At 39.4% G+C, this 13,730-nt stretch overlaps 1 protein-coding gene across 1 annotated transcript in view; it reads right to left on the bottom strand.

Moving 5' to 3' along the window:
• Positions 1-13,730, bottom strand: part of Mrc1 (mannose receptor C-type 1) — a 91,769-nt gene that overhangs the window by 25,386 nt on the left and 52,653 nt on the right. The window contains exons 12-18 of the mRNA XM_031369057.1: positions 10,925-11,124; positions 7,484-7,611; positions 5,530-5,617; positions 4,187-4,331; positions 2,669-2,710; positions 1,413-1,576; positions 361-428 (exon numbers count right to left, since the gene is read on the bottom strand). Coding sequence (XP_031224917.1) covers positions 361-428; positions 1,413-1,576; positions 2,669-2,710; positions 4,187-4,331; positions 5,530-5,617; positions 7,484-7,611; positions 10,925-11,124 — 835 coding nt within the window. The remainder of the gene's footprint in view (positions 1-360; positions 429-1,412; positions 1,577-2,668; positions 2,711-4,186; positions 4,332-5,529; positions 5,618-7,483; positions 7,612-10,924; positions 11,125-13,730) is intronic.

Raw genomic sequence — 13,730 nt, 5'->3', positions numbered from 1 at the left:
TTTGACCCTGTGTACCAACATTGATCCACACAGGGTTGAAGGTACATTCAGCATTCCTCTCTCTGTAACACATCTTCTTAGTCATGCTTTGCTGAGGGTTGAGTAAGCTAACATACAGACTAATCTCACTTAATATTTTGTGAGATCAAATCCATTTTAGAGCTTTTATATAATTAGCAATGTTGAAAATCTTAATAGCGTCATCTTAAATAGTTTTACTTTCACATTTTTAAAGATTTTTTTTCAGATTCAGAATGTCATGAAACTTTTAATGCATTGGCAAACAAAGGTTGCCAAAACAACTCATATGTGTTTATCAGATCTCTTTTCTAAGCCATGGTGTTAGCTTGATTTACTTACATGAACTTCTTATCCAAGCTGATCAACATGCCAATAAAATATGGTGACTGTCCACCATTCTTGTTTATCTAGAATGCAAAAGTTTATAGATTTAATTTACAGTCTTCTACTGATCAAATTGAGCAAAACTTATGTATTAGTAAGGGGGCCTATTTATGTTTTCCAAAAAGGAATTCATGCATAAATACTATAGAATTATATTCATAAGGATGAAAAATATGTTCACAATGCAATAACCTGTGTTTATAAAATGAATACCTTAGGTAATTTACTATAATAACAAATATCTGTAAGAGTTGGATGCTGAAGAATAAAATGGGCAATGGGTTTTGTACATCACGCATAAGAACTTAATATATAGCATACATTACAAATAGGCACTTATACAACATTAGGATGTATTCTGAGAGTTCCAAAGCAAGGAATATCCACAAAGAAGGTAATGTTAAACTATATCTTCATATCTTTGTACTCAAGTGAACTTTTCCTTTAAATATTGACAAATCCATATTCTGCTATTCTGTTCATTCCTTCTCTGGCAAATGATGAGGAGGCCACATGAAGATCTTTTTATTTTTTAAGCAGAAAAGTATGCAGAAAACGCTAAAAAAAAAATACTTTCAGGAATAGCTGACAACTTGGGTATACTGAGACTTTTATATGAATAATAAAACTATTGTTCATAAATAATTGAATCCAACAAAGACCTAGAAGTCTTAATAGTCATAGTGTATGTTATACAAGTGGTCTAGGACTGAGACATAACAATTAGTTAACACATGAGCCTTGATAATTAAATTCATAAACTGAAAGTGTTCATCGCAGTGTTAGACTTAACAAAGTATTTCTGGATTCTGTGACTCTACAATGGATATTCTAACAAGCAAGTGCATCCCTCTGTGTGGCTCTGTATCAGGGCCTCAGGAACTTGATCATTTACCCTCAACCTAACCTCACATTTAGTACCTAATTTGAAATTATTTTTGAAGGTACTGAATGCAAAAATCATCTTTCTTTATAGCATGCCATTCTACATGTAACCACATCCTTACATATTTCCATAGAAACTTCTTTTCACTTTCACTTTTAACTGTAGCGAGATCCCCAAAATTCTTCTTGCAAAATGCTCGTGCGTTGTCCATGGTTTCCTTCTCTTTGCTAAAATAGTACTGGTAGTCTTTGTAAATAACCCACCCATCTGCAGTAACTGATGGATCTGAAAAAAAATTAAGTCGAAGGAAAAGATATTTATTTAGATAAATTAAGGAATGTGGTAAGCAGGGATAAGCACTATGTCAAAGATATGAACAACTCCAAGATCCCGGAAAATGAAAAATGTTAGTCAGGGACAGATTGCATTGTTCCAAGTCAAATATCTACCTTCTGTCAGTTCAACGAAGACTGGCCTCTCTCATCCTGAGTAAGATCTATGAGTTACTAGTGGGTAAAAGAACTCCTGGCATTACTTTCTCTGGCAGGACAGCAGATCTAGGAAGATTTATACACATGCCTGTGATGTTCAAGGGCCAAGCTTGGGGACTATGAAAACTCAGATTTCATCTACACCCCCAAGACTTCTCAGAGATGGATTTGAATTGTTCACAGCAGAATTAGAAAACCAGGCAGTTAATTCATGAAGAAGGTGTCTAAATCCTCTTTTGAAGCATGGAATTTTTTTTTTCTATATTGTAAAAAGCTGTAAAGGCATCTATGGACTATCCTAGGAGCTTGTGTACATCGGATTACAATGGAAAAGAAGTGATTAAATTATGGATCTTGAGAAGGAGAGATTATCTTGGGTTATCTGGGTGAGAGTTAAACCTAATGCAGAGAAGGATGCAGAGACGAAGGTCCAATGCACAAGGATGCAATATGACACTGAACCATAAGGTAAAAGGCTGGGTGAAGGATGGAGCCAGGAGACATTTAGGAAAGAACTCAAGGAAACCAAGTGAAGACCAGCGGGGAGGGAGAGGTGGTTCTACGGATGAAAGCTTGCATTCTGACTCAGTGGAACCAATTTCAGATTTCTGACTTCCAGAACTCTCAGTGAATTACTGTGTGCTTCTTTAAGCCACCAAGTTACAATCGGTCATGTGCTAAAGAAAACCTTGAACTCATAAAACCACAAGAAAACATGCTAATGGGCAACTGGTATGTTGTCTGCTCTCTGGAGACAAAACTCCAACCTTTCATGAGATCCTCAAAGATCCTAAGAACTCTCTTCCCACCATCTTCATTTTACTGAGGAAGGAAAGGAGTCAGAGAAGGCTGCAATAAAGAAGTCAGAAAACTCAGGGACACCTACTGTCTTGCGGAGCGGGTGTGGGCTCAGGCAGTAGTGTTTTCCCTGTAAAATAAAAATATAACCATCAGGCATCCACTAGTGCTGCTCTTTATATTTTCTTGTGTCAATAAAACCTTGACAATTTCCATCCTCCTTGACTTGTCCCATCCTCCCTCCAATGTACATCACAATATGGTGGGAGAATGAAAGAAGAACGATGGGTGGATTAAGGTTTATATAAATGGATACAAATACCAGAAGTGGGAGGCAATATCTAGGCTGCAATAATGCCAGATAAAGGAAAGAAAGAAACATTAATTTTGGAATTGTGAAGTCCAGGTTCAAATACCAAAACTATTTGGTCTTTGTCCCCCTCCCACAATTATAAAAATGAACCAACCATATTTATAAATAGGCAGGGTAAAAATTTTAAATTTTTGGTATGCAGTCGGTGTTCACCACACAGCAGTTTTCCAGGTAGACATTTTAGTAGTAACTATGAAATAATGTATATGTTCATTATCTGAAACCATTTGATATGAGTTGTATATGGATAAGACACAAATATAGTCCTTTCAAAGAATCATATCCTTATAAAACTTTTACTTATATCTTTCTATGATTTTTTAAAAATATTTTTCTTTCAAAATAGTTAATATCTGGATTTTGTTAGAATCTGACAAGAGGGCCCAAGTAGTACTTAGCCTTCTAGGGAACATATTTTCTATCTGCTAGAGTAAAACAAAGCTACTAACAACAAAAAGAGGCCACGATGACTCAGTCACTGGCAGGCAGCAGGAGAAGGTTGTTAAATTCAATGCAATGATTGCTCCATTCTGGAAACTCAGGATGTTAATCCAGAACGTGGAAACATGTGCATCCAGCCAGCAGAGGGCGGTACCAGGCCTCTTAACTGCAGAATGGGAGCAGTGGCCATGATTCCCCAACAGCAGAGGGCAATGTGGTTCCATTCATTTATTGCAATAGAGTCATATGTTTTGATTCAAGGGTGAGCTTTGTTTCATTTGTCCCAGCTCCTCTGATCTCAACATCTAACCTGTCTTTGCACTAATTTCCAAGTCATCATAAACAATATAACATGAGTCCTATAACACCAGAGCCTTCCCCACACTGCTGGTTCTGTGTGTGTTATGGATATTAAAATATCTGACTTGATGGGAGCTTGTACCTGTGTCAGGGATAAAATAAAGGTCATAAGGTGAGAGTTCCCGAAAGTAAAACTGCATTGCCTTTCTACAGCACTAAAGGGCAGGTCTCCCATTAGCCCCCGCAGCTGTAGAGGACGGCCCTGGCTGCTGGTAGGAATGTTTCTGAGGACCTGACTCTCATCCAGGATTCTCTGGTGGCCTTTTGATCTTCTGTTTCTTGTGAACACTCATATCTTCTCAACACCTCCATTCTTATCCTGTGAATAATACCTGACACTGGTATTTTTGTTTGTTTGTGCCAACGGAGGAAACAAATTAGGGTGTCAGAAGGCTAATGTAATATAAGAGAAAGAGGGGACAGGATTTGTACCTTTTTGTATCTGACAAATCCAGTTGTTGAGGTGTTCACAGTTAATATCATTCCAATACATGCCGGGGTCACCTTTCAGCTCACCACAATATTCAACATTTTGGTAATTATTTGGCTCACCGTAAGCCCAATTATCATAGGAAACCTATGGTAGAAACATCACACTTGATCTGAACCACAACACCAGGTTGCTATGCTGTGCTAGAAACATTAGGCTGCAGATATTAACCACATACACCACACCAGTGCAAATCCAAATTGGAGAAGGAAAAAGAGGGGCTGTTGGAATTCTTCATTCATCTGCTTTTTACTTTTAGCTATTGAAGTACATGTTATGGACATGGGTGAGAAATAAGCAGCTTTTATTACATGGAAACTTTTGAAGCAGACTAGAGTAGGGAATTGGTTTTTATAGCATTTCCTTTATTCCCATTAAACAGAATGGATCCAAGGGCCACAGTAATGGGATTTATATGTAGGAAAAAGTTAGCAAGAAACTTCCACATCTCAGTCAATGGTTACAATTTCCTAAATTTACAGCCTGTTCTTAATGGATGATATTTCAGTAAGTTGCTGGAAGATTTTCCTCTATTACACAGGCTACCGAAAAATAATTAGAGAAAAAAAGTCTTATAAAATGTAACTGACGGAATGAACCAGAATGAACCCTTTGCCAAAATGAACAATGGAAATAAATTTGGAATGTGGGTAGTTTTCAGTGATCAGAGTCTGAAGGGGTCTGGGTTAAGAATTATGATAGGGGTCTGGATTAAGAATTATGATCTGTTTTCCACAAATACAAACATGAAATCCAAACACCAATGCAGCCACCGAAGAAACTATGTCACTTAAGTAAGTACCTTGGAAGATGCCTGTGGCTTCCAAGAGAAAGTAGTGTTAATATCAGAAACATCCTTTCCCGGGATGACCAGTGCTGCTAAATGTTGCTAGCGAAAGCCAACGCTTCCAATTTCTCAAATTTGGAAAACTTCATCTGACTCTGATGGCAACCAAAGTTGCATCCAATTTCACTGAGCTAAAGGCAGCTGCAAAAGAGCTTTGAAGATATTTAACCATATACATGCTGGTTTTGTGCATTTGGATTAAACTGGGAGGCGTCGCTTTTCATTCCTTAGGTTATTCTCATCCACAGCTATGCTTAAAGGATGTGGAGGCCAGGGCCGGGCAGTGAGTCTATACTACACTTGTATTTATCTTACATAAAAAAGTCTGCAACTGTCTTAATGACATATCTTAATAAAACACCAATAAACCCAAATGATAATGCCAAAAAATACACTACAGGGTAAAAAAAAAAAAATGACATATTTAAAACTACTTACAGGAGAACCATCACTCCAGGTGAACCCCTCTGAAGGGCTTCCATAGGTCAGTCCCAACCAAAACAGCTCATGGTAGCTTCCACTGCTCCTGCAACATACAAAGAAAGAAGATGACTCATCCTGAAAGGGTCTTCAGTCTTTCAAAAGACCATCAAGAGTTGGTAGGTCCCTCTGAAACACACCTTAGATAATATACAAGCAAGAAGAATAACAATTAAATGTGTCCTACGAAAAGTGCCTCTGATGGTTACTATTGATCATATACTTGATGGGCTGTAGAATCACCCAGCAGACAAGTCTCAAGACACATCTACGAGAAGTTATCTAGATTGTGTTAGTCTTGAGGCATGCCTGTGAGGAATTATCTTGATTAGATTGAAGTGGGAATACCCACTCTAAAAGTGCGTAGCACCATTCCTTGGACTTGTGTCCAATACTGCATAAAGAGATAACTAGCCTTTTACCTAAGAATTTCATAAATTTATTGTTTTTAATAGCTGAGTAGTACTCCATTGTGTAGATGTACCACAATTTCTGTATCTACTCTTCTGTTGAGGAACATCTGGGTTGTTTCCAGGTTCTGGCTATTATAAATAAGGCTGCTATGAACATGGTGGAGAATGTGTCCTTATTACATGTTGCAGTATCTTTTGGGTATGTGCCCAGGAGTGGTATAGCTGGGTCCAAATGGATGGATCTGGAGAATATCATCCTGAGTGAGGTAACCCAATCACAAAAGAACAAACATGGTATGTACTCTCTGATAAGTGGTTATTAGCCCAGAAGTTTGGAATACAGGAAGAACAGCCCACAAACCACAAGGAACTCAAGAAGAAGGAAGATCAAAAGGTGAACATTGCATTCCTTCTTAAAAGGGGGAACCAAATGCTGAAGGAAGGAGTTGCAGAGATTAACTATGGAGCAGAGACCGAAGAAAGGGCAACCCAGCCTAAATATAGCTATCTCCTGAGAGGTTCTGACAGTACCTGACTAATACAGATGTAGAGGCTCACAGACTTCTATTGATCTGAGTACAGGGTCCCCAGTAAAGGAGTTAGAGGAAGGACCAATGGAGCTGAGGGGTTTGCAGCCCCTTAGGATAAAGAACAATATGAACTAACTAGTACCCTCAGAGCTCCCAGGGTCTCAACCACCAACCAAGGACTGCACATGGAGGGGTCTGATTGTTCAGGCAGCATGTGTATAGTAGAGGATTGCAGATTCAATCATCAATAGGAGGAGAGGACCTTGGCCCTGTGAAGGTTCTGTGCCCCAGTGTAGGGGAATGCCAGGGCCAATAAGTGGGAGAGGGTGGGGTGGCAGGCATGGGGAGGGGGTAGCCAACAGGGGTTTGTTTTTGTTGTTTTTGTTTGTTTCTTTGTTTTTTGGAGGGGAAACTGGGAAAGGAGAAATTTACATGTAAATAATGAAAATATCTAATAAAAAAATAGAAAAAAAAAAGAGAGATAACTAGCTAAGCACCCCACTCATTTCCTGTTTCTTGATGTCACTCCTGTTCCATATTGCCAATGCAATGTGACCGGCTGGTCTCCTGCTCCTATTGCCACGCTTTCACTGCCATAACAGATGTGAGCAACCTCTCGAGCTATAAGCCACAATAAACTCCGTCACCTTTGAGTCATATCCCGCAAGAGAAAAGTGATTTAGAAATGTGAACTTGGGTACCACTTATCAATGTTCTGAACATGGACCACTATTTGAGGAGGGGAGAGAATCATAGTAAAGCATTGAAAAACATTCATTCATTCAAAGATGCATTGGATGTCTTGTACATTTATAGAGAGACTGGTTGTAGGATTTATAGTTATTAAAAATTTTTGAACTGAAACTTAGTCAAATATTTTCTCAGCATTACAGGTAGCACGGGGCCACACAGTAGCTCTGTGCGGGAACGAGACTTCACACAACAGCTCCGTGCAGGAGCGAGACTTACGTAATCAGCCTCCATATCACTAGCTGCTCATCTTTACTCTTGATGCTCACCAGCTCCCCACCGATAGCTTTGCAAAAATCTCGAGATTCAAACCATGTTTTCTTTTCATGTTTTCCTTTTGCATACAGCTAAAAAAAAAAAAGGTTTGGGAAATTGTTTAACATTTGGTAGCTGATTGAATCAAAATAAAGAAGTCATCTACTTTCAATGAGATGTCATTTATAGACAAAGCAAGCAGTGCCATGTTCCTAAACAATGCAGGTCTCTTGGTTGAAAATCAATTTCTGAGTGACTATTTGGATAGCTAAACACAGGTTGAGAGTGATTTCATTGAGAAAGCCTTACAAAATAAAAGCAATTTAAAGTCTGGGAGAAACTGGATTAAAATATTGGAAACTAAAGACATGTGGACCAGTTATACAGATCATTGTAGAAGAGAAAAAGAGTAATTTGGTTAACTATTAAAAATTGCATTGGGACACACATACACACACAGAGTTTTGAAGTAGAGAAAATAAACATGGATAAGCAAAATGCTGTTCCCTTTGTCATCCTGTTCAGATTAAACAATGAATAGCCTGGCAAACTTTCAACCATGTTGGTGGTGTCCTTCAAAAATTGTTGTCACTTTTCCTTAAGTCTGCATATTTTAACAACTACTAGAACATAGACCATAGCAGACTTTCATATGACAGAAGTGGGTTAAAGTTACATTAAGTTTAACACTGTGTAAGTAAGTACTAGGTCCTATCATCCTGAGAACTGCCAATAGGATCCACAGTGTTAGTATAGGGCATGCGTAATGATGCAGGAACTGGCTACCTGTAGGGGATAAGGGAAGGGGCCCATGGTCAAAATGGCAAGTGGCTCAAGTGTTATGGTAAGAAAGGATTCAGAGAAAAAGGAATGTTAGGGAAACCAAGAAGTTTGCAGCAGAAAGCAAGATGCCAAGCTAATCAGGCAAGAGGAGAGACAGGGCCCACTGGTCTCCCGAAGCTCATAGGAACATAAGTGAGTCACCACTATCCTGTCAGATATCTTCTAAGGAACCTAACTAGAACAAATAAAGAGAGCTGCTAAGAAGGCCTACCTATTCCAGGCTGGAGAGCCTAGACCACTAAAGTTAACTAAAACCGATGCAGCTGATGAGGATCCTTAGCGTTGGACCAGTTATTGACCCTATGCAAGTATGGAGAAAGCAATGAGCCCATGACTGACAGCTAGCAGAAAGTCACAGTCTAACTAATAAAGATGAAGTCTGTATGGAGTAAAGAGGGGCTCCACCTACCACTAACTAACTGGGTTAGCTTCACAGGAGTGGGGGATGACTATTTCATTGATTGGGCCAGAAGAATATGCACAGAGAGATGTGCCAACTAGTTGGTCAACTATGAAATTACCTTAGTCTTTCTCCAGTGTCTGCCATAGAATTAACCTGGACAAAGATCAACAGCTCTTCCTCTTCAGGGAATTGCTTATACTCTTGAGAGTTATTCTTGCTTTGCCTTTATTATTATTGATTATTATTATTTTCTTTCAATTTGTCATTTTCTCCTATAATTTACTTCTAGAAACTATGTTTCTGCTTTGCTTAATCTGACAAACATCTTCATCTTTAACCTTTGTTGGCACTCAGGCAATGAAATCTAAAGTTATTTTCTCAGGTCTATTTTTGGTGACTGTTTTTAGGTCAAGGACACCTGAGCCAAGAAAAGATACCATTTCTCTAAAAAAAAAAAAAATTGCACCAGTACCACTAAACAAGCAGAACCAGGGCTCACTGGAGCCACCAAGTTTTTAAAGTTTTTCTCCATTATTGTTCATGAGTTTTTCATGGCTCCCACCATCATAGGCTTGCATAAAAGGAATTAGCGTCCTATAAGTTGTGGCTGCCTAGGTGGTTAACACTGAGACCTTGACCTGGATTTGGCTTAAGCTCCACAAGTAAGTGTGTCTCTACAGTAGTTCCCTCAATCCTATCTCAGCCTCCTGTATCCTGAATGTGTTTCCTTAACCTACCCACTGAATGGAATCAATTTCCACATCTTAGAATTTATAAGGATAGTTTTTATGTATGTACCAAATACTACTTCAAATACTTCCGAAACCACATACTTCACACTGAAGCTCATAATTGAATCTGTTTAACACCTGGACTTTGTAGTTACTGGAATTCTAGCTCACAACATATTGTAGTTACTGGAATTCTAGCTTACAGCATAGCTACAGACAATTCTACCATGTTCAGTCTCCATGGTCTATTTTACCTTCATGTATTTGTACCATGATAGGTGTGGCATTTGAATGATGATGCATAACTTCTAGAATCTACTTTATAAATCTTCTCTTGCCTTGCCCTTTCATGAGAATTATGTTTAGCTCTTAATAGTCAACTAGATTAAACAACTCATTGATCTCCACTTCTACAAACAAGAGTTCTAGCTCAACTAGACATTTCCTTCTTCAGTTAGAGACCAGACAGAATTTTTCTTACATACTTTTTTCTTTGACACTGGGACTAGACCCAGTGTCTCTCACTTGCGAAGCAAAGACTCTACCCTGAGTTACATCCCTAGGCTCTGACTGAGTTCTTCAAGCACCTCACCAAACTGTCTTCTGAAGCATGTCAGGATGATGTGCCTTTGGAGGGAATTGAATAAAAGAGGTCCTAAACATATGAATTTACCATTTACCACTAGATACATTTCTATATTAGAGTAAATCTAAATTTTTCTGTGAAGTTTATGGCAACATAGAGTGGGGAGGAGGAAGAACCAAATCTTTATTACATTGGAGTTGTGATGGTTTGTATGTTTGAATGGTTCTGGTTTTGTTTGTTCCTATTTGTATTTGACTGGTTGATTATTTTGGTGGTTGCACAAGGAGAAAACAGAGGGTTCAATCTAAGAATATGTAAAAACAGTGACAGAACCCTGATTCCTCATTTAAAGGAATTGAGGAGCTATGTACTTGCAGCCCTTTCATCCTCCATCATTATCATCATTAGGTGTTAACATGAACTATGCAGCACTAACTCAAAAGAATTGTAGACCGGTTTTTCAATTATGCTAGCTAAAGCTCAGGCTTGAAGGCAAGGGCAAAATGAAATGCTGGAGGTTAGAGTAAGAAAGAACAGATGTTTTCTTAAGACGAGCATTACAAGCTGGGTATAGGACTAGAAAGTCACAGAGGAACAACAAAGAGAGAATGATTACAACAAAGTAGATGTGGCAAGAGGTCTGATAGCACATCTGGGCTGTTGCCTGTGTCTGTGGGTCTCAGTTGATGAGTCATTTATCTCTATCCATGGCACTCACCATCAATAAAAATCACATTAAAATTTCCACAGATGGAACCAAAGCTAGATGTTGCATCTTCTGTGGTTTGGTTTTAGTTGTTGGATGTTTCAGATTATTAACTAGTCTGGCAAGAGATCCTTACCTTGAAACACATGCTGGTTCTACTGCTGGTACCCCAGTCTTCTGGGCATTTGGGTTCAGGAGTTGTTGTGGGTTCTGGTGGGCGAGTCACTCCTTCTGCCCAATGTTTGCACACAAATTTTGCCTTTTCTTCACAACTCAAAACATCCCATAAGCCACCTGCCACTCCAGTTTTCATGGCAACACATCCTGCCTTTCGTCCTGCATTAAACATAAAGTAGAACTCAATCCATGGGTTGCTTACTGAAGATCCACCATGCTCAAAAGGGGCAATCAAAGCAGAGAGATAGTGTGGCTCATCCCCTGCATGTAAGAATAAAATGTAGCATTTGGAAAGTAGGTTACCATATTTTGCCTTTTATTTGTGTGGTCTATACTCCCAATACGATCATCATAAGTATAGGAAGTTTTGATAACATCTTATATTTTCTAAATCTGGCAGGGTGGTCCACATTTAGACATTTGATAAGCTATTTCAGTTGTAATTGCAAAGATAATAGCCTAATGGATTTCCTTTCCTGTCCTTCTGCAGGACTTCCTCCCTTCCCTTTTTATTATCTTTGCGATTCCTCCTACCCACCATGATCCACTTTAGTCTCCAGGACCAAAGCTTTTGATAAGATTTCCAAACAGCACAAATCCGGGTTAGAGGATTTAGGAAAGTTACTCAAGTTCTCTTACTTCCTTGTCTTGAGATGCAAACCACAGGCTCTACTATGCAGAGCTATAAGGTAGGTAGTGAAGAAGTTCATAAAAGTAAAACAACGATCACAGTAGAACTGAAAGTCTGTGATTCTGTTCTGCGGCCATTGTAGTAAGAAGTCACACAGAGGTTTGAAAACATCAAGATTCTTGCTGCTAAGAGGAGCTAATAATTTTATCAAGAGATTTCAAAGGATACTAAATACCTAAAAGTTTACTATCATAGTTCTAAGGAGACATATCTTTCTAGTTCATTTTCTCTAAAGCCCCCAGTTTCCTGAGACTTTTTTTCAGGTTCCTAGATTCATGGTCTTGCACTGAAACCGACTACTACTGCAATAGGCGACAGCTGAGGCTGCTGTGACACACTGAACCACTGCGTACAAGATTCATTCATCTTGGGGCTGGAGAGATGGCTCAGTGGGTAAGAGCACAAACTGCTCTTCCGAAGGTCCAGAGTTCAAATTCCAGCAACCACATGGTGGCTCACAACCACCCGTAATGAGATCTGACGCCCTCTTCTGGTGCGTCTGAAAAACAGCTACAGTGTACTTATGTATAATAATAAATCTTTAAAAAAATATTTCTAAAAAAAAAAAAAAGAATCATTCATCTTTCTTGGTACTCGGGTCAGGCCTCAAACGCCTTGCCTGTTCTTGAAGCAGTACATTTGGGCACTCAGTCATCTTTGCATGAAGTAGATACAGGATAGTGGGACCTGAGAGCAAAGTTGTGGTGCCAGCATATGGAGAACTGAAGTGGGAATACTGAGTTTAAGACCAGCCTATGTAGTGAGCACCATAGGGGGCTCTACCAGCTACACTGTGAGTTCCACTCTAACCCTGGACTATACAACAAGAGACTTTGTCTCCAAGGCTCTCAATGGTCACCGCTGAGCTCCTGGCAGGTAAGTAACCAAGGCAAAGCTAAAAGCAACACAGTAAGAGCTGTGACTTTCACCAAAATTGAAACAAACAAAACAAGAATGTGTTCATTTACATGATCTTGAATCTGAGTTCCTATAACGTTTAATGATTTAATAATCAAATAGCAGTGCACAAACAATCATCTGAGTGGTGACATCAGTTCCCCACTCAAAGCTGCTTATGCAAATTTGAATAACAGCTGGGGATTAGGACATATTGGGCCAAGTAGCAAACCCATGCGGTTATTCCTCGTACAGCTTGTGATTATGCCACACTGACTTGTTTTCTGTAAAGGATGTTGAACTGTCTCAGAGATGGCATAGTCAGTAATATCATTTGCCAGTAACATCAGTGTAGTGAGATGACAAAGGAGATTTTTGGGTCTGTTACAGAGGCTGCTTCCGGTCTCCAGTTAACAAAAGCAAGTCAAAATAGCAGGGCAGCTGGTTGGTCCAAAACCAGGTACCTCAGACTAGCTTCCTACCAAGATTAGATTAAGTCCAGGCTCGGGCATCTCTAGTCCTATAAATCCTGAGTTTCAATTCCCACAACTTTTAAAAGAAGATACTTAAATGCCCTTTGTTATTCTTGAAAAGTTAAAATAAAATGCAATGTTTATAAAGGGTTAATGTAAAAATTGAAAAAAAACAAAAAAAGATTCCCCATGAGCATTCACCTTGGTCCCACCGTTCAAGGACATTCATATTCTTATTCAGCCCCTCTGAGAAGTTTTACATCTACTTCAGATAAAGTCCAGTTTGGGGAAATTAGTCAAACATTCATAACAGCTGGGAACTCTTGAAATATTTTGTCTCTTTAAATACACCAGAACCAAATTACTTAACAATTTTCTCCTCCTCTTTGCCCTAGAATACTGAGAGCTGGATGGGAGGGCATGGGGAAGAGAAATGTAAAGATTCCTGGGACACAATGTGCTGCATTGGAGAGGTGTATGGAAGGCTGACAGGCTCAACTGGCAGAAATGAGGGAACGCCCTGAGCACAGTACCAGCATTCCTGCCCTGAGCACAGCTCCCCCATGCCTACCCTGAGCACAGCTCCCCCATGCCTGCCCTGAGCACAGCTCCCCCATGCCTGTCCTGAGCACAGCTCCCCCATGCCTACCCTGAGCACAGTTCCCCAATGCCTGCCCTGAGCACAGTTCCCCAATGCCTGCCCT

Source organism: Mastomys coucha, unplaced genomic scaffold, assembly GCF_008632895.1.
Source record: "Mastomys coucha isolate ucsf_1 unplaced genomic scaffold, UCSF_Mcou_1 pScaffold15, whole genome shotgun sequence".
Taxonomy (NCBI): Eukaryota; Metazoa; Chordata; class Mammalia; order Rodentia; family Muridae; genus Mastomys; species Mastomys coucha.
Note: the sequence above shows the minus strand (reverse complement) of the source record. Positions and strands in the feature narration are given on the sequence as shown.